The sequence below is a fragment of the Aptenodytes forsteri genome, unplaced genomic scaffold (assembly GCF_000699145.1).
Source record: "Aptenodytes forsteri isolate BGI_AS27 unplaced genomic scaffold, ASM69914v1 Scaffold376, whole genome shotgun sequence".
NCBI lineage: Eukaryota > Metazoa > Chordata > Aves > Sphenisciformes > Spheniscidae > Aptenodytes > Aptenodytes forsteri.
Genome location: NW_008796056.1, coordinates 350,098 through 377,597, shown reverse-complemented (window position 1 = coordinate 377,597; position 27,500 = coordinate 350,098). Strand labels below are relative to the sequence as shown.

Here is a 27,500-nt window from a genome sequence, read left to right as displayed (position 1 = left end):
AATTGTAGCGTTATGACCTATTATCTAGCATTACTGTTCAGTGATGGTTTGGGGAAAGAATCTCCTCCCAGATACAATTTATTTCTTCTTTGTCTTGCTAAACTCTTTGAGTGACATTCAGACTTCAGGAGAGCCAATTATATTGCTTCTCATAATAGACATATCCGTTTGCAGAGCCTTTTAGTAGTGCTTAGGATTTCTTGACTACATTTGTCTTTTATCCATGAAGCTTACTTTCAATGTCACTTCCACTTTGCTGCTGGAGATAATCTCTGGCATCAGACTTTTCCTTTGTCTCCCATACCCTGCTCCCTCTACCTTGATTTTCTCGCAGAATTTGCCGGCGGCTGAAGGGTGTCAGCTGTGGCTGTAGCTGCGGGAGCTGAAGCCTGGTGCAGTTATAAGAACAGTCGGGAGCGCGAAGGCGGCTCGCACTGTTGCAGCCCCCCTTGCTATAGCCCTTGTTAAAACCCCGGTTCACCTGCCCCGTCACTTACACCAGTTGTCATCAGTTGGCTGACTTCAGGCTGTCTGACTTTGTGTCTTCCTCTCTCATCAGCTGCTTGATAGCTTACTGATCTGTTTTGTTTGCAGTGTGATAGGTTTGAGCATACTGTATTATTTATAAATGTTTGGTAATTTTCTGTGTCAGTGATGTATTCTTTGGGGCTGCTTCAGTCTTTCAAAAACAGGCTTGACACAACGTCTCTTTGTCTTGGCATTAGAGCATTCCCAACCGGTTACTCTATGTACTTGCTTCCGCTTGCTGCCGTTTTAAAAATGTTCTTGAGGGCTTGTGCTGAATGATTAATTAAAATTTCATTCGGATGCTAGGTCTAATTCTCATCCAAGTTACAATAGCATGAATGGGAAGTGGCCGCAGAGGAGTCAGTGGAGCTAAGCTAGTATAAAATTGGAGAACAAGGGCTGTTGTCTTCAGTTACATTATCACATGGTAAATCTTACTGAAGAGTTTCCCTACGAAACCTAACGATTTGGAAATAACTTTTTTTGTGCAATCACCTTTTCATTGGTTTTGTTACTAAATTTACTGTATTTATATTTAATGCCCCAGAGTCCAGTCTTGAGATATGCTGACCCACCTACAGCTTTTCTCAGACTTGCATCTCATGTTTTGGACCTGAATCAATAAAGATTACCTGCAGTGTATTCTGCATTATGTGAGGACTAATATATCTTCAGAGAGAGGAACAGAGTAGTGTCTCCTAACCCCTAGTTCTGTCCCCTTTGGAAAGATGGGTTGACCTTTTCAGAGCTCAGTGGCTCTGGCGCAGAGCTGCCCTTAGAGGGTTGCAAAAGGATTCATCTTAGGGAAGACCTGCAGAGCAGCTATAACTCAGCCTGTCATCTGCGCCAGTCTGCCTTTTTGCTTCTCTCCACCTTTTCCCTACTGTCCAGGCAGATGCAAATATAATTACAACTTCGAGTAGAGATCCCCAAAGTAGCTTTCAGTGAGCTACTGATTGCTAGCTACATTGTCCAGCCATGATAGATATTCACTTTCATAGGTGCAAGCATAAAATACATTAAGTTCTTCTGAAAAATCAAAGAAACTTGGCCTGTATGGCTACAGCTCACCCACTTTTTTACATTCTTGTGTGTGAGAGAGAGAAAGAAAATAATGCTGTGCAAAGACTGAAAAACAAGCTTTGTAGATGTGAAAGCTTAGAATCAGCTTTGTGTAAATCCTTCCTGTTGGTCCAATATGTATGTCGTATTGCGCTGAATAGCTGCCTTGGTGTCTTTATAGTATTGGTAGTTAATAGTGCTTTCTTATATGCTCTTCCAATCCATCTTAGCTAAGATTTATTTTTAGAGGAAAACAGATATGGAAAGTTGTGTTCCCAAGTCTGGGGATGGGCTTGGTCACTCCACTTGATAAAGTCCAATCTTTAGCAGAAAAAGAGATTGACGGAACACAAAGATACTGTCCACTAAAAACTGATACTGGCAGAAGAAGACATTCGCCACCTAATTTTGCTTTTCGAAGTGTACACGTGAAGACATACTAATGGCATTTTTCATGACCTTTTAATTTTTGCCTATAAAAGGGATATCTTAGCATCTTCAGAGGAAGTAGATTTCTGTAATATTCCTTTTTGAGGGCAGAATAAATTGAGTTATTCCTCAGCTTAACTAAACAAGAAAGAGTGCATTAGGAATAAGGAGAACAAAAGATGCCCGGGAATTATCTCATAAGACCAGATGGGTAAGCAGAAGTGTAGTACTCAGATAAACTTATGCTGAGAAAATATCATCTCGTTTGCAAACAGGCACTGAACAGGGTGCCTGTGAAACTACTGAGAGAAGATGTGCTTGATCCCCAAATTTAAATGATGGCTGCTAGTTGACAGCAGCTTTGATTACTCCTTGGAGCTACCCAAGCGAAGGAGAAGCTGATGCAGTTGTCAGCCTGATCACTGACTAACTGGACCCATCATGTTCTGACAAGTGTATCAGGTACAGATGCTTGTAAAATTTTCTTAATAAGAGAGTCAGACAGGTCTGTCTGATCCATCAGCTGCCTCATGTGTGGAGAGGCCACCATCACCATTGCTTCTCCTTGCTCTCCTCCCATCCTCGTTCAGCAGAGAAGCCTAATATATTCCCTGCAAGACCGATAAAGGTTGTAGCCTCAGAGCTCCGTTACTGCATTCATTATATGTATGTGTACACAGATGTGTCCATATTTTTCTTGTCTGGATTCCACCCTTTTCTACCCAAAGAGGAGCAATAGTTATAGCTGTTCTGCCCCACTCTGCCCCATTTTATGTGCTTCCCAGGTTGCCTAAAGAGCAGCAGCAGCCAGACTCTCATATTGCCTCAATGTCCATAAAGATCACTCAGGAGCCTTCAACTTTTGTATCTCCTCTTCCTCTGGCAGCTGTGGATTTCCTTCCATTTTTTCATTGCCTGCAGAGGTGGACACTCTTGCCTGGACCTCTTGCAGCTGTAGTCACAAGCCCCGGGTGTGAAGAAGTGGCTTTAGCAGTGGACCTCTTGCAGCTGTAGTCACAAGCCCCAGGTGTGAAGAAGTGGCTTTAGCACTCTCTTCTGTAGAAGAAGCTCTTCTGTAGAAGCCTGCTCTTCTGTAGCAGATGTCTTCCAGCTGCAGATAGTCCTTCCCTGTGGGCTTTGATCAGTAGCCAGAGATGTCACCATGTGGTTGCGAAGCATCAGACAAAAAGCACAAACTTACATTCAGCAATTAATGGGAGGGACACCATATCTGGTAAAATCTGTACCTGATGTCAGCATGAAAAGAGGAATTTAGCAAATAGGACTGTCTCGTAAGAGTTATGCCTATGTGCCAAATTTAAACACACAAGTATTATTTATTCTTATTTTAAAGTCATTAGTTAAATTCAGACTGATTATGAAAAGAGTTCATTATGGAATAGTTACTTCAGTTTAGAGGCACCCAAAATGAAACAATGAACAGGGATCTGATTTCAGAAGATGCTGTTCTTCAATCTTCTAAACACCTGGCTTCTGTAAGGTACCTCCATTTGTAGCACCCCAAATTATTACGTCTGAAAATTAGAAGTAGTTACTGAAATATGGCTTTGTCCCTTACGCCTAACAACATAATAACTCAAATCGTCCTGCTGAGCCTTAACTTCAATTACCTACAATTCCTTCAGGTGCAGATTTGTTTGTTTCGCAAGCTGGCTCAGAGGGAGACATTGCCAGCATGCTGATGCACTGCTGCCATTCAAGGCTGTGGTCTTTTCTAGTTTCTGTCAATAATTTGACCTAGATGTTTATGTGGACATTGCATGGATGTGGAAGAGAATGGAGCCCTGTGCAGCTCAGCAGATGCAAGCCCTGGTTACTGGTGATCACTCTTCTTGGCCTTTGGCTCCAGTTTGTGAAGGTAGAAGCCTCATCAGCACATCAAGTCTTACTCCTATGCTAAGAAACGTGATGAGATTTGACAGAACAGGCACGGATGACTGATCATTTATCCCTTTGCCAACTAGCTAGTGAGTTGATATGGCAGAGCCAAAACTCAAATTAAAGTTTGGCTCACATAAGTCCAGTATACTGTTCACTATCTTCTTTCTCAGAGATGTTTCGGGGAGAGAAATTATCATTTCTCTCTTATGGGTCCAGCATCTACCCAAGCTTTGCTCATTTCTGTAAAATAGGTCTTCAGTATCAGGATGGTCATGTGTGAAACTGTTCTCCTAAGTGCCAGTTCAAAAAATGCTGATGGCTGAAATGCTGCTCTCAAATCAAGTATTGAGCATTTGTGTAAGCAAGAAATAAATGTTCCAGAAATATATTTCTCAGTTGTTGCTGGAAGTGACACAGATTTTTGTCCAGTTTCCTAAGTCGTGTCTGTAAATGAATCTTACATTCAGTTGTTTGGAGAGGATAGGAAATATATGGTCATATTTTATTTCCGTCTAATATAGCGCATATCCTTTGGAAAAATGCCATCCCATGCTATGTGTCCTGCACTCCACGCGCATGCACAGACGCAGGCACTGTGCAGTGAAGTACAGTAACCAAACTCCTCAGCTACAGCTGTTGTAGGAGGGGAAATTTTGGCTATTGATTTAATCGGCACAGAGAGGAGGTCAGCTGTTAAGTGTTTCAACTTACTCGTAAATTGTTTTATTATCCTGTTGTCTTTGTAATACTTGAACAATCATCATTGCTGCAAATTGATGGTATTCCTGTGTCCTGGGTTTACAATTGAAACAAGAGGAGCGGAGGAAAGGATATAGCTGGGAAGTTGGTAAGAGGGAAGTAACTTGGAGTTGTTCTTGAAATATTTACTGCCTTTCACAGATTTTTTATGGGCTTCAGGAGAGATTTGAATGAGGTGTTAGGTTGAAAACTGAACTGAGAGGCTGTTCCTTATGTAGGGGAAGATGGTATAAAGGAATGAACTGTTTGACAGCTGGATTTTGACTTGTGATGGATAATTTTTGCAGGAGAGTGTGAATCCCCCCCCCTCCTTTGCCAGCTGCTCAAAATATGAGGCCGGGTGTGCAGGGGGTCACTGCCCACGTCCCTGTTCCAATGCTGGGAGTGGGTGGATGGGGACCATGTGGGCAGCTTCTCCTCCTGCCTCTGGATTCTCCAGGGAGCCAGGGCAGAGGAAGCCATGCCGGGCTGTGTTACTGTCACGGATCCATGGTGGCTGACTGCCTCCAGGACACAACGGGGAAGCGTGGGGGTAAGTGGGACTCAGGAGCATGTGTCTGAGCCACGGTGCCTCCTGGAGCTCCTCTCCTTGGGGTGCAGGTTGTGTTCAACTCCTTACTCAGGGCTTGGCTTGCAGGCACTATCCAGCCTATAAAAAGCAATTAAAACACAGCAAGTAATCCCCCGTGGCAACCCTTGTAGGCTTGCAGGAAGAACTCTGCTAATAAATTACTGGTCTTCAACATCAGCTTGTATCCATCTCATAAACCCATTCCTGAGCTCGGCATGGGGAAAGAAATAAAATAGCATTTAACCGAAGGCTAGGGTTTTGTGTTGTGGCGGGTTTTTTTACTCTAAAAGTTCAGTTATTTTTACCTAATGAACAACATTATTACCCCTATAACTCTCTCTGTGTTGGCACCGGGGCTCTGCATCGCCGGTGTCTGACAGCTTGCTAATAATGCAGCGTGGTATGAGCATGTCATGTGCCAGCAGCGATTACTGTGAGCAGGCGGCAGCGCGATGACAGCCTTGAGAAGCGGCAAGCACAATCTGAGAGGTGACATTGGAGGGAATTTCCCAATTATTTCTGCTTCGTTATGCTTAGGGTGATGGGAAGGTCACACAGCAAGCGCGCTCCTGCTCGAAAGGTGCAGGTCACCTTTTTCAGACTTCTTAAAATAGTCCCTTTATAATTAGGGGATGTGATTTAATTTTATTATAATTTTAAAAAGATAATAAACTATTGACAGCTGAGGTTGCAGGCTGAATTTAGCCATAATCACAACCACAGATGCTTGTGTTTTCACACAAGTAACTATACTCATTAAGTCTTCCTGTATAAACAGCTAAACCTCGGGACTAAATTGCCAAAAGAAACCAAGACTTCTGAATACCAGTGTGCTGCTGCCCAGGGGCCTACAGAATATATCTGAATGGGCAAGGGGAGAGAGGGGAGAAGAGCAAGGAGCAGTGAGGACAGCTTTTGTGGTGGTGCTGCTGGCCATGAAGGATGGGATTAATCTTATTTAATGTCACCATTTCAGAGTTAGGCATCTGTGCTAAGCCAGACACGCAGACTCATCTGTAGGTAGTGGAGAGAGGGTGGTGGTCCAGACTGCCGAGCAGCTCCTCCTGTGCTTCTTACAGCAGAAACCTGGATTACAGGCTTAGACAGGACACCCAGATTTACTTAGCCAAAACTAGACAAGGTGACTTTCATCCTATGTGGTGTTGGGCATCATATCAGTTGAAATATTAATCCTATTTCTGTGACAGCATGGCGCTGCCATGGTGTAGCTCTCATAAAATTACCGGAAAGGTGGGGTTTTTTTCCCCATTAGAAGATGTTTTAATATAGAGCTATCAAACAACTTCATTTAAGGCTGTATATTCTGGTGGTATCATTCATATGGAAGGGGCAGTGTGGAGCAAGAACGAAGACACGGTGTATCCTGTGGTTGATGCATCTTGCAGACCCCTGTCCAAAGCCAGCACTTTGCCTCTTCCCTTGGGATAGCAAAGCAGGGAAAAAGTGAGCAGTTCCCACTCAGGAGCTGGTGTAGTCAGTGGCTATGTATTGAGAAGGGCAGGAAAATAGACATATCTGCTTGCAGCCCTGAGCACCCACTCATTCAAGGGCTAGTTGGGGTCTAACTTAGCTCCTTAGTCCTTCCAAATTGGATATATTGCACAGCCAGGGGATGACAGTGCTACAGAAACTGAATACATATCAGCCAAGAAACCCTTTCTGCAAGGAGGATTTTCAGTTTGTGACATGCCACAAAGTTATATGTCACTGTATAAAGCACAGGAAAGCCTGAGTCTTTTTTTTTGTTTTTTCCCATTAAAAAATGCTGTATACAAATTTGAATTTTTTGGGTGAAAAATCAAAATTTAAAATACTTGTTTGGTCTTTTGAGAATAGCAGTCCCAACGCCTTTTCTACAGCTCCCAGTCCTCTGGGCTGGGCAACCCACTCAGAGAGCTTCCTCTGAGCAGCAGTTCTTGTCCCATTGGGATTCTGGGATACGAGGGCTGTGGGAACTTGGACTGCATCAAGGCATGAAGAGAGACTATTAGACAGCACAGTGGGATCCTCAAATCCAAACTCCTAATTTTAGAGAAAAAATATGGAAATTAAAAACACTGTAATGAAGAGGTGTGGGTTTTTTCACAAAAAAACACAACTGTTGGAAAGCTGAGATTCAGTGAGCAAAGCACTTCATTTGATGCCCAATTTTGTCAAAAACACTTGTGAGGGAGGCTATCACTGGTGCGGAGAAGTATAGGAAGGTATTAATTAGCACAGCTTGATGTTAGGTAGGTCTGGAAAACAGATCATACAAGATATGAAAATGAAATTAAGGTCACTGAAAGTAGGAACCTAAATTGCTCTTCAGTGATTTGTCCCCATCGTCATGTTGCAGGAACGTGCAGGCAAAGTAACGTTTTCTTTTTCCTCCCTCAAACTGGGAGTAAAGCACTCCAGAGGTGGGCATGGAGTGCTAAATGAGAAGCCCTGGGATACCTGAGGCATCCACAGGACCTTCAGGAGAGCCGTGTCTCTCCAGTGCAGCGGCTGGTGGCCAGGAGAAGTACCCAAAGCCCTGGATGCTTACATGTAGGCAACCGAGTTAAACATGTACTGATGAGCCCCCTACCTTGCATGCAGACACCTAAATTTAGGTGTCTTACTCTCAAGGTGAGTCCCACCTGATGTTTCACACTTCACGAATTACTGATTTTTCAGTTACAGATCTGCTTCCTGGAAACGAATGTTGTATTTGTGTTCCCCTCGTCGTCCCTAAGGAAAAAACACACCACCTCCAAATGGAAATTTTGCATATTTCTGGAAACCTGTTCAATATGTGTCAGTTTTGTTAAGCATTTTCCATATTTATGTCGTAAATATTTTAAACATGACATGCCCTTTGTTTATCCTAATGTTGCATGACCCACTCAGACATTTGGGAAAACAGAAGATGGTTGGAGATGAGGAGTCCGTGTGTCTAGTTGGTGTCTGTGCTGTTGCAGTATTTGTAGGCAGCGCTTTGGTCTTTCCTTGCTCGTGCATATCTATGTGTTTGACCCTGAGCAAGTCTCTAAGCTCCTCTGTGCCTCAGTTCCCTGACTGTCCAATGGCAGCATTCCCACCTGTCTGCACTGGAAGCCTGTTTTTTTATTAAACCTCATTTTTTTCTGGACAAGGAATTTCTTGTCATTTCCCATGAGATTCTTCTAGTATTATTCAGGGAAAAGAGATAAAGAAACCGGGAGTACGAAGCTAAGCAAAATGTGTATCCATTATCGCATTGATGGGTTCAGCAGCCTCTTGGCAAATCCAGTCTCAGTGGAAAGCACAATCCGGTTTTCTGTGTTTTGGAGTTAAGTTTAACCCGTGGGGGGTGCTTATGGGAGAGGGGGGTGGTTTTCCGAGGTTGTTTTTTCTCCCTTTGTCAAGTTACCTACCGTGCAGGGTGCAATTTCTCCTGGGACGAGTTGACAAATACTCCATCCAAAGTAATACTGGTGTATATCCAAACCTCTCTCCAAGTGAGGCCAAGCACTTTGGCAGGTCCCTTTTGCAGTGAGGTGCTCGAGAGCTGACAGCCGCGGCCCTGCTGAATGGGCCAGCACGGGGCCAGAGCTGATTAATGATGCAAACACAGCCCGGAGAAGTGATGCTTGAGCAAACAGGGGTGATGTCAGCCCTAGCAACAGATGGCAAAGCTCCTTCTCCCGTGCTCCATGGGCTGCTGGAGCGTTCGGTGCTGGTGAATAAAGAACAATAAGGGTAGCACAGGGTTAACCGCCACTTTTATCAGCATTTTTGTGCTGGCTTAGCTCTTTCACAGCAAAATGTCAGTGGCTGAATTGATTATTTTTTTTTGTTTTGCTGTCCAGACGCAAGAGAAAAGTGGCCACAAGCAACTTTCAGCTCTTGGGGCCTCCTGCTGAAAGGGGCATAATAAACATCCTTCCTGCAAATGTGGCAAAAGCAATTGAAGGTGGAGCTGTTTTATAGAGGTTTCTGATGCTGTTGCAAATTGTTATGGGTCAGTTGCTATTTCTACCATAAACCTCAGCTGCTCAGGGTGGCTGGAAATGTCTGTGTTAATTACCACTAGGCTGAGGTCTTGTCTGTAGACACAAGTTGTATTGCTTTAACTACACTGGTATCATTAAAGCAGTACAAATACCCTGAAGTGAATGCAGTTACAGCAGTATAAATGAGCTTGTTTATCTCATAAACTATGCTAGTATAAAGCACCTTTATACCCATATAATTGCACTCACTGCAATGGGGATTGTGCCAGTGTAAATGTTTTGGTACAAAAATCAATAACTGGCATAGTTGAGGGCAGGAGGCTGTCTGGGGTCCGGCAGGCTGGAAGTGCAGCACTGCAGCAGCTTCCAGACTGAATGCTCAGCTGTTTTTGTTTTTAATCTATCATTCTTGTCTTGACCTAGAAGTAAAAACTGAATGGAAAGTTGAATTTATCTCAGCGGCAGAAATAGGGCCACAGGTGCTATCTCCCTCCTTGAACTCCAATGGCCAGAGGATGAGGGAACCGTCTGAGCCGCAGGACCGGAGAGGTCTCTCCTCACACAGAGACATGGAAAGGGGCCAGCTGGCAGAGGATCCCAGAGAAATATCAATGACGGCAAAGAGAGTGATGTAGCCTAAAATAAGGGATTTAGAGCTGCTTCACAGCTCCCATGCAGTTTCTGGGGCTGCTTTAATTTATGCCATAAGGCCACGCTGACAGCCCCAAATCGGGAAGGACCTAGGGTGAGAGACAGTCCTGTTCTGCCTCCCTTGTCTGCCTGCTGGGTTTTATCTCTTAGGACAAAGAGGGTGGGATTCCCCTTATCAAACTCTGTAGTCATCTGCACCTGAGCTAGTTTTGTAAACTGCCTTTATAGTGACTGGAGAGAGAAAGACATCCCTAAACTGCCTCTTGCCTCCTCTTAGCTTGGATATCTAAAATAAACTATATAAATCACGCTTAAGAAGTGCCTGCTTCTCTCCTTTGACTGTACAAGGGGGTTTGTCAGCCAGGTAGGGTGCAGGTGAGTACAGTGAGTCTTAGCTGTACTGGTTAACCAGGGTCCTGTTCTGGTCCGTGGCACCTGTGCTAACCCTCGGCTTTGAGAGGGGTTTCGGTGGTGTGGCTGGGGGAATACTTACTGACTTCTGGAAGAATCCATGTACTAAAAATGCATTTGATCTTACTTCTTTGTCTTCCTTCCTTTGACTGACAAAGCAAAATTATTTTCGGGCATAGAGTGTCTTAGTGAACTTTTAATGAACTATTTGTTTATTATTTTGTTACTTCACACTGTTGCCACCTCGATTCATTTCTGCCTGCTTGTGTAAACGTTGCCTCTGGAACAGAAATGGCTGCTGCAGCTCTTCGTGCATCCCTGGTTTTGCACCACTATCACCACTCTGTGCAGTAGCTACCAGGATTGTCCAGGTGCTCCAGCACTGCACCCAACTCTGTGCTGCTCTTACCAGATATCATGGCCTTTTTGAAAATTATGGTTTGTTGTTCATGTGATTAGATCTGTGCCTAACCTGGCTCCGACAGAGCCCCGTCCCAGTTGGCAAGCAGTCTCCAGTCTCTGCTCCCAGTTCCTGCTTGTCTCCGTGATACCCTAACACACTGGCTCCAAGCTCAGTGCAGTGTGCTTGGGGTAGATTTGGGCTTTAAAGAAGCTGACAGTGATTTCCTCCATCTTAAAATATTTTAAATACCTAATCCATTTGCCTTTTATCTCTGGTTTGTTTTACTTTCACCAAGCACATCCCAGGTACCTACAGCAGGTATAACCCGATCCTTTTGGATCCTACAGGACCAATTTCTAGACCTAGGGCTGTGCTACTGCTGTGAAAAGAATACTGCTAGTAAAATGAATAATTTGGGTGAGTGAGAATGCCTAACTGATTCATCAAGGGTTATACAGCATAAACACTTAAAAGTATCATCACAGGATCCTGCTGTGAAATGCCACTCATCCTCCTGCCACATGAAGCCCAAGGAGCAAACGCTCTGCATGTTTTAAGGAGGTACTGAGTCGTAGCCTTAAAACCCCAGAAACTCATGGTTTCTCCTTGCCCCGAGACTTTCTGTCATGTATTTGTACATGACTTTTACCCATATTTACCCATTTTTTATCTCAAGAAGGAGTCTCAAAATTGCTCACATTCTTAAAACACAAACCTGAGAGATAAGAGTTTTAAATGCGCTGCTGCTATGGTTTGCACCAGTCTTCAACATGTGGTTTTATTTTTATAGCTAAGATTCCCTGTCTGTAAAATGGGAGAAATCTGTTTAACCCATAGAGGAGTTAACCTCATACCTCACACAGGCTTTTGGTGCTGAATTCATTGACACTTATGAAGTACAATGTAATCTTTGTATGCTAGATGTTGTTAAAGAACATGATGTTGAGGTTCTTAGATTTTCCTGGATTTTATTTTTTTTAATTATTTTTTAAGTGCCTGTTGAAAACTATAAAGTCATTGAGGAATGAAGTTTTATTTCCAACTTTATAAAACATATTGAAAACTATGGAAAACTTAAGTAACTTACTGTTGGTTTGAGCCCTGTGTCTGAGGCTGTTTTATTCCCTTTAGCAGTGAATAAAAAAATTGCAACTGATCTGTAAATCAACCCTTTGATGCAGTAAAACTGCCAGAAACCAAAACTGCTCTGGCTCAAATGATAGACACTTATTCTGGCTGACAACTTATACTTTGAATTGGAAGCTACAGCTTTTGAAATGAATTGGACAGGGTGAAATCATCGCAGTCTTAGATGTAGACAATGACAGAAGCCAGTATGTTCAGTTCTCTTCGTTGAGGCTTGTAACACACAGAGAAAGCTGCTGATCTTGCTGGATTGCGATTGAAGATACTTGCCCTTCAGTGAATAATGAGCTTGCAATCACATTTTGCTGGAATAGGTTCTTTGTACAAACGAAACTTAAATCAGAAGAAAGTTAAATCTCATTTCTTACTCTCCGATCAAAACCTTCATGCTTGAGCACCTTGTAGGGAGGAACATTAGGCTCACATTTCTGTAATCTTATTTGTTATTCAAGATTTGCTCCTGATGATAGCTTAAACTACTGGAAAAAATCCCCACCCATACAGCCTTAAAAATGGAAAATTGATTAATTTTCACCACTTTGCAAAGCCTTTCTTTACAAAGGGGGAGCAAAGCAAGTAGAAAAGAACTGCATGCATCCAAAGTCACCAAATCTTTCCACTTGTTCCCAGGGCTCGGACAACAATGCCGCTATGAAAATAGCTCTGAGGAGGAAGAGCTTGCTGGGTAATGAGATGCAAATGAGCACACCAAGCATCCCACTCTGCTTCAGAGCCTTTGTATCCAGTAGTGCAATAACAACCAGCTTTTGAGTCATGATAGGTTAGCACAGAATAGGTTTCACAATGGGTGTGTGTATTATCCTCATGGTTCTCCTCAGCTTGTGGACAGCAGGATAGTTAAACGTGGCATCCATTTTATTGAGAAGTCGCCTAGGTTAAAACCAGCTGAAATAAGAGTGCCACAGTTAAGTGTAACAAAACGTGTGAGACCTTGTAAAGGGAGAAGGGCATTTTATTTTATTCGACTTGCTCTGTAAGTTGGTTTTACCTACTGACTCTCATACGCTACACACCAAGGCATGTGTATCCAAGTGCTGTGGCCAGGATGACTCATGTGGGAAACTGAAGTCCTCACTGTGTCTCTTGGGTTCTTCTTGACCGAGAAGGAACTGAGTTTTGGACAGGTCTTTTAAAACATTTAGGAATTAACAGTTACCTTTGCATCACAATCTTGCTTACTTCTGTCTCTGTAAATCATTGCTGGCTTTCTTCATCTCCTCATCTTGGATATCTTTAGGGCTATCTGTCTTTCTCTTAGGATGATAGTATATGTGACGTGCTGTAACCTTGTTGCCCTCCTCCTGTTACCAGACCACAGGTCTTCTGCTGACAAGTCGTCATTGCTGGGACCTTATCAGAGCCCTCTGCCCAGATGTAAACAGCACATTCCCCAGAGTTCACCTGTTTCACTGCTGTCGGTCATCTCCTTGGTTTATCAATATAGACCATTATTTTAAACCTCACTGTTGTTTCTTCTGGTGCTTTCACACCATACATTTCTTCACTGCTGTCGGTCATCTCCTTGGTTTATCAATATAGACCATTATTTTAAACCTCACTGTTGTTTCTTCTGGTGCTTTCACACACATACATTTCCATTCCTGTTTCATCTATATCCATCTTAATATTTCTGATAGGGATCTGTACAAGAGGGAGGTAGCTAAGAAGGAGGCTTGATTTACTCAATTGGATGGACTAAGAAAGGAATAGAGGAGTAGCTTCGATTGCTCCTTGGGCTCACAGTTCTGCCGTGCAAGTCTGGGAGGATCTCAGAGACCCATTTGTGTGACCAGGAGAGAAGCACAGGTGAGGCCTGGATCAAGTCACACACATCCCTCTTTCACGTAGGTGAGCATCATTATCTGGGGCCTTCAGAGGGTGAAGAAGGATATGAGTACCTATGCACTAACCAAGAGTTGAAAGGAGAAGGTAGAAAGTAGAAAGAAGATGAAACAGGAGAAGGAGTGTATCAGCAGTGATGGATCAAAACAGCAGGGCTGGGCTTCAGGCAGGAGAAAGTGAAAACCAAGTGGTGGTGTTTGTCCTTACAGCTCCAGCACCTCCAGCAGCAGCTTGCCACAGCCTCTGGATGCTCCTACATCTTCTGTCGCAAAAGCAGTCCTTGTAGTAGTAGGTCTCCATCCTCATTCATTAGGTGATGGCTGTCCCTTGCTCCTCTGTCGTCAACCCCATCGGTGGCAAAGATTTGCTTAACACGTGTTGTGTTCAGTCTCCTCTTCTCCTCTGCCAGGATTGATGCACGTTCACATCTTCCCCCAGTGTACATCTCCTCATTCCTCCATCCCCTTTATACTCTCATCCCAGTCCCTTCAGGTTCTTCCCCAGTCACTCTGGGAGTTATAAATAAATTGGTGCCATTGTTCAAAAGCAGCCAGCAGGGATGGTGCTTGGGGTGCTGCTGAGACCCGTGACTGAGCAATTGAACACGGGGTCTGCTTGCCCTCCCTCCGCTCCATCTGCCTGTGCACCTGGAAAGAGCTCAGCCTGAGGATCGCACCTCTCACTTGGTGTCAAAGCAAGAGAGAGCTCTTTGCAAATAACTGATTCTGCTCCTCTTCCTTGGCCAAAGCTTTGTTGGTACCCAGGACCCACTCTGTTGCTTCTCTGCTCTGACAGCTGTTGGCAAGGCTGAGGTACTGGACTGGCTTTGCAGAGAAAAGCAGCTACTGCCCATGTTCTAGTTTTACTGTGCGTTTTTGCTATTTGTTATGTGCTGAGCCACTGAAGTGGGGGGTCAGAGCTAATACTGTATTTTACCCATTGATAACAATTTCAATAAATCCCTGCATAGAGAAGTGAAAAAAAAGAAGGCAGAAAACCCTAGAAAGCAAAGGAATTCATTTCAGTCTTTAAAGAAATGACTTTATTTACTTACTTAACAATAAATTTTGGAAAATGCTTAGTGCTGTTGTGGCTGAGCTTTATGAGATTGTTAGTTAATAATATCTTACTCTTACACAAGTCATTTTTATCTTTATAGATCACAAGGCACTTTACAAAAAAAGATACCAGTTATCCCAGTTTTTTGGAAGGGGAATATGAAGCATGGGGACATAAAATGTCTCATGTAAGGTTACAGACCAAGATAGAGGGTGAGCTGGAAACCAAGCAGAGGTGTCTCAGTACGGTTTCTTAGGCAGTAGACCACCTTGGGAAGGGCAGCGGATCTTGACAGTGCTGAGGTCTATCTGTGAGTTGCGTGTCGTGAAACAAGGCCATATATCTTTTCTATGAGGCTTCTTTCCGCAGCTCTGCTTTCTGCCTCTGGATCAGGAAGGTCACCTCGCCGATGAATCATTTTCTTATTAGAGTTGAAGATGAGATTGACTTGACCTGGGGAATCTGCAGCTAGCACAAGGCGCCGCTCTCCCAGCGCTGTGGCTTTGCTGAGCTGGAGACAATTGCTAGTAATGAGGGATCAACACCTTTCTTTTGAGCACAGTTGGGAGAAAAGCGGGGTTGTTTTCCTATTGTCAAGAACAGCACTTGGTTGAGGGTGTTTGTGGAAAAATGCAAAATTACTTCTCTTTAAAAGGTAATGAGGGTGTCTAGATTAGGAGGAAAAACTGACAGCTGTGCCCTGCGCACCCTCCACACCTCCTCCACAATTGAGAAAGGAAAATACCAGGACTTCACCATGCTGTGACCTATGCATATGTTATACAAAAGCATACATTGAAGACTTTTTTATTATTATTTTTTACTTCCTTCGTACTTACATCATAATATGCCAGAGAAAGAGATCGAACAATAATTCATGATGTATTCAGGCCCAAGGTGAAAAGTATTTCCACTGAAAGTGACACCACCTACCCCTGCCGCGGATGTTATATAAGTCTTCTTTCTTGCAAACAGTGAAATTAATTAGCATAAATTATAACCACAGTCTAGTTAGGCTCAGTTGTCGCTTTTGCAGAATTATGAGGCCTTTGTGCACAAAAAAATTAAAGAAAATTGTATAATGATTATGTGTGCTGGTTACTAAGCTAGCCACCAGTTATATATATTTATAGCTATTCCTGCCAGTAATAATTATATGCTAATTATAACCCAAATAGAATTCTGTAATTTTTCCCTGAAAATGAAAGCGATGCAGGGGGATGTTAAAATCTGTGCTGAGGCATCGTATTAGCAATTAGGTTTTTAGGTGGCACCGCATTTTTTAAGGGAAGAAAACAAAAGAAGATATGAATTCTATTTCTATTCTTGTGTATTCATTTAAGCCTAAATAAAGGATTTGAACTTGAAAACCTTCTTATCCCACAAACTGTGAACTTCCGTGTGAAGTGTTTTAGGAGAGCTAAGCCCCTGCGTGACAGTCCCTGAAGGGCATTTGCTCAGTTGTTTCAGAGCATTGCAGCCCTAAGAGATGACTCAGGCTACAATGACACCGTGGAGAAATTGCCCATCAGTTGTTCTGGAGGCGCCAGAGCAGCTTGGGCACTTTGAGTATTATCAGTCTTTTCATTTAAAAATTGCAGCTGTGGATTGCAGACTCTGTGTGTTTGATGGTGCCTCCACTGCCCTGTCCCTGAGGGACTGGTTTTGAGGGGAGGCTTTTTGGGGTTGCAGTTTGAGCACTGGCTTCGTCCCACCTGAGTTCAGGCACTTCACTGAGATGCCTGAGGTTATTCATGGTCCAAAGCGACCACAACCAGGTGGTGACTATGGTTTGACACAGGCACGTTTTCAAACTGTGTCCTGCTGTCCAGAGCTATTCGGGGCTTGGCTGCTTCCTGGCCAAACCCAGTTCACTGCCATCACTCTCTTAGCAAGTAAGAATAACTGTGATAATCTCCACTCCAGAAATGTGAAAGAACTGGCACCTTAAATTGAACTCCTGTAGCAAGTAACTATTGAGGGGTATTATCAAATCTGGGATTTGAACCATACAATTGGGAGATAACAAAATGTCAGTGGTAAAGAGCAGGAAGACAGGGTGAAGAAATAAGCCTCGCAGTCACAGAACTATTTGTCTGACCTCTGTCATCTGCAAGGCTTTCAAACCTATTTTGAAAGACAGTATAATTAAAAACATGGAAATAAATAGAAAAGGGGGTAAAAGTGCTCATGGATTTTACAGAAGTAAATCGTATCAGCCTATCTTGATGTCATTGATAAGATAAATGATGTTTTAAGAAATGTTCTGTGTGTCATCTACATGGACTTCAGTAATGCAGTTGATACGGTTGCATTGCAGAATTTATGAGGTACGAGGACATGGAGATTAATAGTTGAATTGATATGTGCATATGGGTCTGGCTAAAGAGGAAATAAAAATGATGAGTCTTGAAAGAGGAATTTGCATGCTGAAGGGCACACATTATCAGATTATTTCAAGTACTGGCTAGACAAATTATCTTGTTTGGTGGTTTCTTCAATGATGCTGGCTTCAAAAGTGGCTAACTCTGATCCAGAGTTAGCAGGCATCATCCAAACAGGAGGGGCTGGGGAAAAAAAGAAGAAATAAAGGATCCCTGAACGTTCAAAGAGTAGAAGTTCATTAGTGGAGTAAACAAAACATTGCATTTGGGGGACCGATAACAAGATTGCTGCTCTCCGCTAGACGTGCATCCACTGGAGGCAGGAGTTAGGCTGCTTTAGCCAGGCTGCGTAGACGTTATCTGGAGCGCAGCGTTCAGCCTCCATCCATCAGGCTTAGTTGGGGTGAGGGCTGGAACTGCAATGCAAGAAGAGCGATGGCAAATTCATTAGGTGAGAGGAAGCCAAAGGAGCTTGGCTTGTTTAGTTGACCAAAATGAAGGTGCAAATTGCTCATAAAAGCAGTCTGTCTGGAAACCAGGGGCTTTCAACCATGCGGTCATGTTCCCTTGACAACAGCCTTCCAGGAGGAATACAGGGAACAGCAAACCTGGCCACTTTTAAATTGGAGGTAAATATTTAGGAGAGTGGTGAATTTGCCTGCAGTTGCTGAGGACTGCGCTGGCTGAGTTTTGAAGGGATAAAAGGGAGTCCCTCCAAGTCCCCTGTTCCACCAGGCTGAACAGACTGGCACACCATATTGTCATTTTAAACAGATTCTAAGAACAAAAAAAGCCATAATCTGCCTTTAAAGGAAAGCATAATCCAAATTCCTCATTGAAGTAAATGTTTGCTGTGCATTTTGTGCAGAGTTTTGATATTTTCAGCAATAAGCTGAGGGAACTCTAATGAGAGACACAAGGGACAACCAAAGAGGAATAAAAAGGTTTTGCTTCAGCTTCTTTTTTTTTTCCCCCAGACATAACCACACATTAGAAAACGTAACTATTTTTAAAAGCAATCATTTTTTATACCTAGCTTGTTTCAAAGAGGTGTTTTCACTCTCATTGTCACCTCAGGAAAAACAATAAGGCAGCAGTCCTCCACGTAATTGCACTGGCTCGCCTGGTGGGTTCTCTTTCTTGTTCAATGAAGTATCATTCATTTAGATCAGAATACAGTCTTTCTAAATTAGAGGCTAACATGTTTAATTATATAAAATGATATGTTTGTTTACATCTCCAAGTAAAATGTACATCATTTTCTATCATTTATCTTTGAAATTCAATTTCATTTTGTCGATCCCTAATTTATTGCAGGACATGAATGCTCTGTTAGAGTGTTTACAACGCCTCTCACTGCCTGTGGGTAATAAAATTACCCTGGTTATTGCTATCCATTTCAACATTTCAGTGGTTAGGAATACGCGATAGTTTTACTTTCCTGAATATACGGTGGAAAATCCTAGCGCTATTTATTGTGGCTACCCTTTTTTTTTTTTCCCATCTAAAGTCCTAAATTTACTTTCAGAGAGTAGCAGGACAGTTGACAACTGATGGCTGTATTTCTGAAGAGCTGTGTACTCTTTTCTATGTTCAGTATATGTACGGAAAGGCTATGTTCATACCTTTGTGTGTACTGCTAATAAATATTTGATATTTCCAGTAAACTCATCAGTAAACCCATACATTCCCATATGAATTTCTGCAAATTCAACCTAGGGGCTCTGGTGAACAAGCAGTGTGTATAACCAGTCGCTGAATTTATGGAACATTTTTGGAAAAGCAGTGTTTGTTTTATTTATTCCTTCTGTCTGTTTAACTTGTTGGGTTAAAAGGCACGTATTTTCAGCAAACAATCCCAAGGCATTTTTCTCCCCAAGCGGAGCTTTCAAGGGTAACTCTACAGAACGTTTCCTTTGATATCTTCATGTGGTTTTCTTTCTGTATCCTTGTTCCTTACAGTATTTAAGAAAGGCAGATTGGGAACCGCATCCGCTTTGGACTGTGATGAGATAGCATCAGTGTTGCAGGATGTTCAGAGCATCTCGCGGGGCACGGTAACTCTGCCGAGAAAGCTCTCTAATTTTATACTCCTGTTTCCATTTCCAAATTGTTTTCTTTGAAGATGAGGATCAGTATCTTAATGAGGAGAAAGTTTCCTCCAGCAACCAGGGACCAGAAAGCTTTGAGACAAGACCTTGGCTAACCTATCCAGACCATCTCTGTGTGGGTGTGATATATAAGCCCTGACATATATGGTCCTGTTCTGCCTGGCTGTCCTGGTCGAAGACCCTAACACTGTGAGTGGAGAGGGTGTAAAGCATGTACTGCTATGACTTGCAGCCAGGCAGCATATTCTGAGGTTTCAATCAAACCCCGCGTAATAACCTGTCATACTTCTAACCTGTGCCACACTTGTATTTTTTTAATGAAATGTTTTTTATGAATATCCATAGCAGGAAAAAAAAAAGATGATTTAATAATGGACAGTAAAACATGCAGTAAATTGTATCCTGTTAGTCTTGTGGCGGGGAAGGGGAAGACGTTGCTTTCCTACTCACCTTTCTATCTCTCTGAAGACACTCAGCCTTTAGCTTAAAACAGAGGAACGTATTGGGCTTCTACTTTAGCCTGCTTGTTACCTGTCATATACTCTTTTCATGTTTCATCTAAACAAAGTTTGGAAATGAGAAATTAATAAAAGAGTTCTTTAAATTTTCATTTTTAAAAAATTTATTCTTTATACCATAAAATTTTCAACACTTCCAGAGGCAGCAGTAAAATATGCTGTATCTCCATACCAGATTCTGTTATCTTTTAAGCAGTACTTCAGGAAACAGCTCAGGTAGGTTATCCATCCACAGGTTGAAGGAAAATAATTTAATTTCATAAGGAGAAGGCTATTGAACTCTCCTTGTCTTCATAGCCATATTAGGGAAATTCAATCTGTGTTAGAAAATAGCCTGTGGCAAACTGATTTTTGGTCCCTAAGTGCCATAGTATTGAAAAATATGTGAATTTCTTCCAAGCCAAAGGTCAGTTTAGTTCACTGTCACACCTACAGCCGTGGGCTGATGTGGATGCCTAGAGAATAAGCATCAGAAGAAGCAAACCCACAGCAATGTTTCCCTCTGTGTACTATTGTTCAAGCTATCCAGTGCTTAGAAATTTTCTCTGCCATAGCCTTTGCATTTAACAGCCCTTGGTGAATTTTTCTTCTGTGGCTCTCTAAGTTCATGAATTAACTTGTTTCTAACACAAATCTTTCAAATAATGCATGTATATTGAAAGAATCAACATTAGCAAACCCCAGAGCTAAATATACCTCTGTAAATATGTATATTTTAGGATAATTTTTAACATTCACCTCATTGGGTATATGTAAAATGTCACACACATACATATACATACTCAAATATTTGTCTATATACAGTATATATGTATGTATTTGTATAGCATGGTCTATCAACTTAAGCACGCAGAGACACGCAGAGGTTTTATTTGTATGAGGACCCTTCTGTGAAACAAGAGAGCTGACTGAAGGCAGAGCATGGATTATTCAGTTGGAAAATCCTAATTGGCAATTGGCTGCTCTAATGAAAGCGCTGAAGGCAGAGTTAGCAGGCAGGTTCACATTTGTCCAGGTGCCGTCACCCTTTCTGACTGCAAGAACAGAGGTAGCAAATGCCTTGAGTTTTCCAGAACAGAAAGTGTTAAGAAAACAAAGAAACACTTAACTTTTCCAGCGTATAAATTAAGGCTTATGTGCATAGTCTACTCTGGCTGACTAGTTGATAATTTATGGAATTTATAAAATAGTGTTGTCAAATAAATACATGATCCTCAGATGACAATTTGCACTAGTGCAGCTTTGGCGTTATTTCCCCCATCTTCGGTTGTCACCTTCACTTTGATCAGCATCAAATTCACCTAAGATTTGAAGAGTCGCTATTTGCTTTTATTCTGTCTGCATTTCTCAGGATTCTCACCTGGCTTGCATATTATGCTACATTTCTTGTCAAGTTAATAATAAAATTAACCATAAACATAAGTATCTCTGTTAGCTTTAGGCCATCCTATAAAATATATTTATATTTCCAGTAGTGTACAAAACAAGCTTTGATAAAGATTGACAAAAATGTCAGAATTCAAATTAAATTTTGGAGCTCTGGTAGGATTACATGGCAGTATCACAACCTCCTGAGGAAGGAATAATTTGGATATGCAAATGGAAATACAGTTACTAACTTTTTGAAATGAAAGATGTTGGCCTCAAATTACATTTGAATATAAATTTGTTTGCCTTGCTTTCTTTATGTTAAATAAGTTAATAATTTTCTGTGGTTTTTCATGTATTCTTGACTAAAAATAAAGATGCGAAGATTACATTCATTTGAGAAAGATTCTTAGCTAGTATAAATTTACAGAGCTGCTTTGATTGCATTGGAATTGCGCTAGTCTGAGCCTATTACCTGCATATCATCAGAGCAGTGTGTACTTTTGGGTATTCCTCAGATATAGACATTTAGCATAGCCACATGTTTAAGCATCCAAGCAGAACTACTGTTCAAAAAAATACAATATATCACAAAAGACTCCGTTTGAGACAGAACATTACATGACTTTTGAATAACAAAGCATACCTGAGCTGACACAATAGAACCAACAAGCTGCTGCTCTCTCTTTCAGGTTTGCTGGCTTTATTATTAATAAAGATGCAGTTTTCTACAAAAAATGATTATAGAGCATTAGTCATACTGTTGAATTCATAACTATTCCTGATTTTATGTCATCTTCAATCATCTATACACACACACATACACAGAGACACACACAGACACACATGCATCCACACACGTACCTGGTCCTAATTCTAAGACATCAGACCTATGATCATGTTACTGTTTGCTAATAAGTTACGTTTCCTCATTTGCACTCTAGTAACCGCACACTTCATTCATTGCTAATGAGAAGTAACTCATGAGGGTTTTGATCTCTTTCACTGAACTTTTTTCTTTTTTCACTTCGCATCTGCGACGTGCTAAAAGCATTATCCCAAACATCAGTGCTAAGTGTTGCTCAAATGTCTTGATCACACGTCTGAGCCCTAATAACTGGTGATTTGTTTCCAAGATGATGCGCTGGCTGAAGATTGTATAGGCTGATGTATTGGTTAAAGTGTCAGGATTTCTTAGTCTTGGTCCTGTTCTTTCTTCTGTGTCACTATGGCTGCACCTAAGCTGTAAGGCAGGTCTGCCTTGTGCCCACCCCAAATCTCTGGTTCTCCCATCCAGATTATAAGGTGATGGGGTGAAGGACATTGCTATTTATTCTCCATCCACACGCTGAGTTTCCTTTTAGAGGGGGATGATGCAGGAGAGGGTGATGATCCTATCCAGTATACAGTGAGGTGTTGGAAGGATGTTCCCCAGTCGGTGTCAGCTGAGACTTGTTGCTGTGTCCTGCAGTATGATGGGACATGTTGTGCGGGGTGAGCTTATTCACCTTCCAGCATTTCCAAGCTCTGTAACAGGAGGAGAACAATCATCGTTCATTTACTAGGGTGGGAAAAGTACTCCAATAGCAAAAGTAACAGGTATTGTAGAAAAGCAAGTTATATAAGACCATATAGTTATTTCCAAGCTGAAATATTGAGTCAAGCAATGTTTTGGAATTTCACAAAAGAGTTTATTTATATGGCCTGAGGAACAGATGTGCCAGGATGCACAGAGAGATGTTTTAACTCAGAACGTCAAAGAAAAGTGTGAAATGCTGGGAACAGAATCACATAACCTTGCTTGTGAGCTGATGGTTTTATTGTAAATAACTTTTCTATCAGATCCAGTTTTCCTCTTCACTTTCATGGCTGTTCTTAAAGAATCATCACAGTTATAAATATCTCCTGCCCTTAGCATGACTATGATGTTTCCCTGGAAATTTGAGAGAAACCATTTGAGAGGTGTGCTATGACTTTTGAAGCTTGTTAGCGTTTTTGACTATTTTGTGAGAAATGCGTGCTGTATCTCCCAGCTGGCTTTGGACAGTTGTCCAGATGGCTGTGGCTAGAAGAGCTACGGCACATCTTGAAAATGGGAAAAAAGAAAGGGTCATTTTTTATCATTGTCCCCTTGTGATTTTATATCATAACCAGCAGTGTGGCCTAACATCAATAACTCTCTGTGAGTTATTTTCTTTAGATAATGCCTTTACACCATAACAGAGTATGACGATTTAATATAGTTAGAGAAAAACTAAAACTGGGATATATTCTCTTGTGCAAAGCCAAGTTTCTCAGTTGCCCCTGTATCTCGAAAATAAAGTTCTACATCCTGCTAAATATTATTATTATTATTATTATTATATATCTATGGTATGGAGTACTGAATATAGGAGGGAGGGACACAGCAAGGTTTTCATAAAACCCATTAAATTAATTTCTTTGAGACTGGAGTGGTAAAGCTGTGGGTAGTCTTAGACATCACTGGCATATATTTCTTTTTTCAGTTTTGATGATTGATTTTAAACAGAATTCCTTGAAATACAGTTTTATAATCTGAAAGGACCAGATTCACATCCATACTAATACGTGACCGTAATTAATAAATATTAACATCAAGTAGTTGAGATCTGATCTTATGGATAGTCATATTTTAAACAGTAGTGTTGCGTAGTGTGATCTATCAGTGACTTCGGGAATGTATGTGGAAGTGAGCAGCCAGGAGACTGCAATGGGGCCACCATGAGTGTCGGCAGGAGAGTTCCTCAGAGAACAGGAATGGAGACGGGAGGCCCCATGACTGCACACACGAATGACCAATTATTTCTACAGAGTATTGTAGCAGCCTAATGAAACTGCCCAAAACTGGCAGTTGTATGTAGAGCTGTCTTTAAAGCAAAAACAACTAGTTGTGCTAGCACCATGCTTCAGGATCAGGTCTGCAGAACTGATGGTGATGGTCTGGTTACCTGCCCTTCAGGACTGGCTGTTAAGTCTGGGTGCTAAATCTGTTAAGACCTGCTACGTTTAAAATATAGGCAGTTCTGTCACAGAGACTTGCCATGTGTTCATACACCTCTTTTAGAAGGAAATTCAGGTCTGAAGGCACTCTGACCATTGCTGCAGTCCAAAAGGCTCTACACTGAAAAAAGGAAAACAAAAAAAACCCTTTAGTGACAACAGTAGTTTTGTGAAGAGGAGGAGGAGGAGGAGAAGGAGGAGGAGGAGGAGTTTTAGTTTTAGCAATGAAAGACAAGTACTATTCATTCATTCATTCTGACAGTTAGTGATATTCAGTTTCAGATGTTAGCTCTTGGTCTTCAAAAGGAATGTGAATTCGTCTGCTTGAAGAAGATGATGAGGACAGAGACCTTCTGTAATTTAAAAAGAAAATAGGTGGAGTTCATAGTGGCACATTAGGAAGGAAAAAAGTGGAAGATGATATAAAAATGATCATATTTCTTACTGTGGTTAGGTTGTGCTTGATAAATTTCCATAGTGACCATGAATGTGATGAACAGGGATATTTCAAATTTGAAATTTTTATTTTATCAATTTATTGGGGCTGAACTTCTTTCATAATTAGGAACTTCTTCCCTGTATCTTTGCGTTCTCTCTAGACATGGGGGGATCTTGTGTGAATGACACCAATTTGTCATCCGTTTAAACATGTCTGTTTAAACTCATGCGGTGAGTAGATGTCTCCTGTATGGTGTAACTGTTTTGAATACTTACAATTGCTCAGTGCAGGCAATACCAGTTGTTTTGGTTTTTCAGCCTTTTGCCAGCACCATGTTCTTCCATGTAAATGTAATGATCCACTCTGGTTTCTGTGACCTCCCCGTCGGTGTCGTTTCTGTAGTCTAATAGAACTTGTAATGAGTCTAAAATACTGGAAGCAGAATGGACTTTCCTTTGTTTATTTCATCCCATTACTTCAAGTAATATTTCCCCTCTTTTCACCAAAATAGATAAAGTGATTGCTCCAAGGAGAAGGCAACACTGTATAAGGAGGTGTAGCTGTAGAAGCCTTCTGGGACTAGAGGTGTTATGTAGATGTAAGATGTTGCTGACTTTTTTTTTAAGGATTTAGGGTCATCATGGATTTGTGTTTAGATGTTTGGCTGGTCTGATTAAATAAATAAGTATAATAAGTAATCCAGGGAGTATTTATTTTCTCGTCTTCCTTGGTAATCTTAGAAACGAGGAATTCTTGAGAACGACTTTGTCCACTGGCATTGTCTCCAGAAACAGCTTTATCTCTAGGAAAAGTTAGTCCCTTTACGCTCGTCAGAATCTATCACAAAACAAGCACATGATGCATTTTCCTATCCAAAGAAATCTTTTGTAGGAGGGAAAACTCTAATCTGCCCTTTAAATCTCTAGTGAGAACAAAATAAAAAACTAAGCTATGTTCATACAAGATATGCATCGCTTTTCTTGAGGGAACTTTGGAAGTGTTCCATTTTCTTTTGTTGGTATAAATCTCACAAGAGGTTAATCATTTGTGGAAGTACATTGCTTTAAAAAAAAGATATCTTGATCATCCTCATGTAAAAGGGTACTTTATTTTAAAGTCTCAATTTGAGCATGGAACAAATTGATGAAATGTAGTACAAAACCTTTAATGCATTAGAATGATTACATTTGGAAATCATTATGTATACAAGTAGTTATTACAGAAATAACCTTCTTTGTCAAGTATTTTTGGTGTGGAAGTAATCAGCATCCTATCCCATTAATTGTTTGAGAACTCTGAAATCTTTAATTAGTTTTTTTACGGAAGGATTTCAGTCAAATGCAAATGATGCATTGAAGCACTTAACCATAAGACAAATAGTGATTCTTTAGTAAGTTTTTTTTTATTCACTGTAATAAATGTAGCATGTTAACTGTAGATACAGAGCTAACTGTTTTGCAGTTACTTTTCTCACAGCATTTTTCTTTGAAGATTCATTGTTAGTCAGTCATAATGGCTGCACTGAGAAAGAAAATGCTTGACAGATGTCAAGAAATCTGTGTCTGATATAGCTTCAAATAGATTTTTTCCCTTTGAGTGTTTGAAAAATGAATTTATTTCTTCTGGTCGATAGAGACATATATTTTTCAACGGATATTGACAATCAAATATCATCCTTTTTTCACAGGTCTGATTACAACAACGTCAAGAAAATTGGATCGGGAACAGCAAGCAGAGCATTTTTTGGAGGTAAGATTAAGTGGAAAATATATGTTAAAAGGTTAACTGATTTTTGTAGTTTAAAATCACTTCTTCCTGTTCCAGGAGAGTGGTATTCTCCCTTCTCTTGATCTATGACAGACTTGCACAAAGCTGGGAATTGCCTGATTATACAGAAGAAATAAGACATTTTGCAATTCACAAGCACAGGAAAAAATTGAACAAATATGCACAACACTTGTTTTCCACCTCTAATCTGCTTCAGTTAAATCTTTTATTGTAGCCCTTAAATTTTATTTGTGACAGAAGTTTAGAATATTCAGAGCAATTTTTTTTTTTTTTTTTTTAAATTGGTGGAACCATTCCAACCCTGCCAAGATTTTCAGTCTCTCAGGTTAAACATGTTTAAAGTTTTGCATCTCAGATCTAACATACAAACTATTCTTTTGGATGAAAGCAAACTTCGACCTTGCTTACATTCACTGCATCATCAGAATCAATGAATAATTTCTTAGCTTTCACTTATTGGGACTACCAAGGACAATTTTCAAGTTAAAAATTGCCCTCTAAAAAAAGTGTCTAAACCATTCCCTTGTCCCTTAGATGAATGTTTCCCTTTATAAGTAGCTCACATATTTTGGATATAGAGTGATATACTTGTAAACTACTGGTTTTACCACATGTGTTTTCTTTCACATTGCTGTGCACCATGCTGTGTTTTTTTTCCTTTGGGTAGAAGATCTTTGACTCTGTTCTCTTGTCTATTTGTGAAATAAGGAATTCTTGATTCATGTTGGTACAAGTAAAAAAGAACCATATTGTCCCACATAATCAATCATTCCTACTATGTATTTTAGGAAATTCTCTTCAAATCCATGCAAGTTAAAAAACATCTGGACAAAATAGTTCCCAATGCAATCACTATCTGGCAGCAAAATGTAGTAAAATATACTTTTGCATATTCCATGGTTATTTTTGTTTGTTAGAAATTTGTCGTTGTTTAACCCCAGAGGGTGACTGGGCACCACCCAGCTGCTCGCTCACTCCACCCCCTGGTGGGATGGGGGAGAGAATTGGAAGAGTAAAAGTGAGAAAACTCACGGGTTGAGATAAGAACAGTTTAAGAATTGAAATAAAATAATAATAATAATAATAATAATAATAATAACAACTACA

The 27,500-nt window shown here is 41.1% G+C and overlaps 1 protein-coding gene across 1 annotated transcript in view; it reads left to right on the top strand.

Moving 5' to 3' along the window:
• The window catches only part of FAT3 (FAT atypical cadherin 3), a 368,576-nt gene that overhangs the window by 203,344 nt on the left and 137,732 nt on the right, over positions 1–27,500 (top strand). Inside the window, exon 4 of the mRNA XM_009286273.1 lies at positions 26,293–26,354. Coding sequence (XP_009284548.1) covers positions 26,293–26,354 — 62 coding nt within the window. The remainder of the gene's footprint in view (positions 1–26,292; positions 26,355–27,500) is intronic.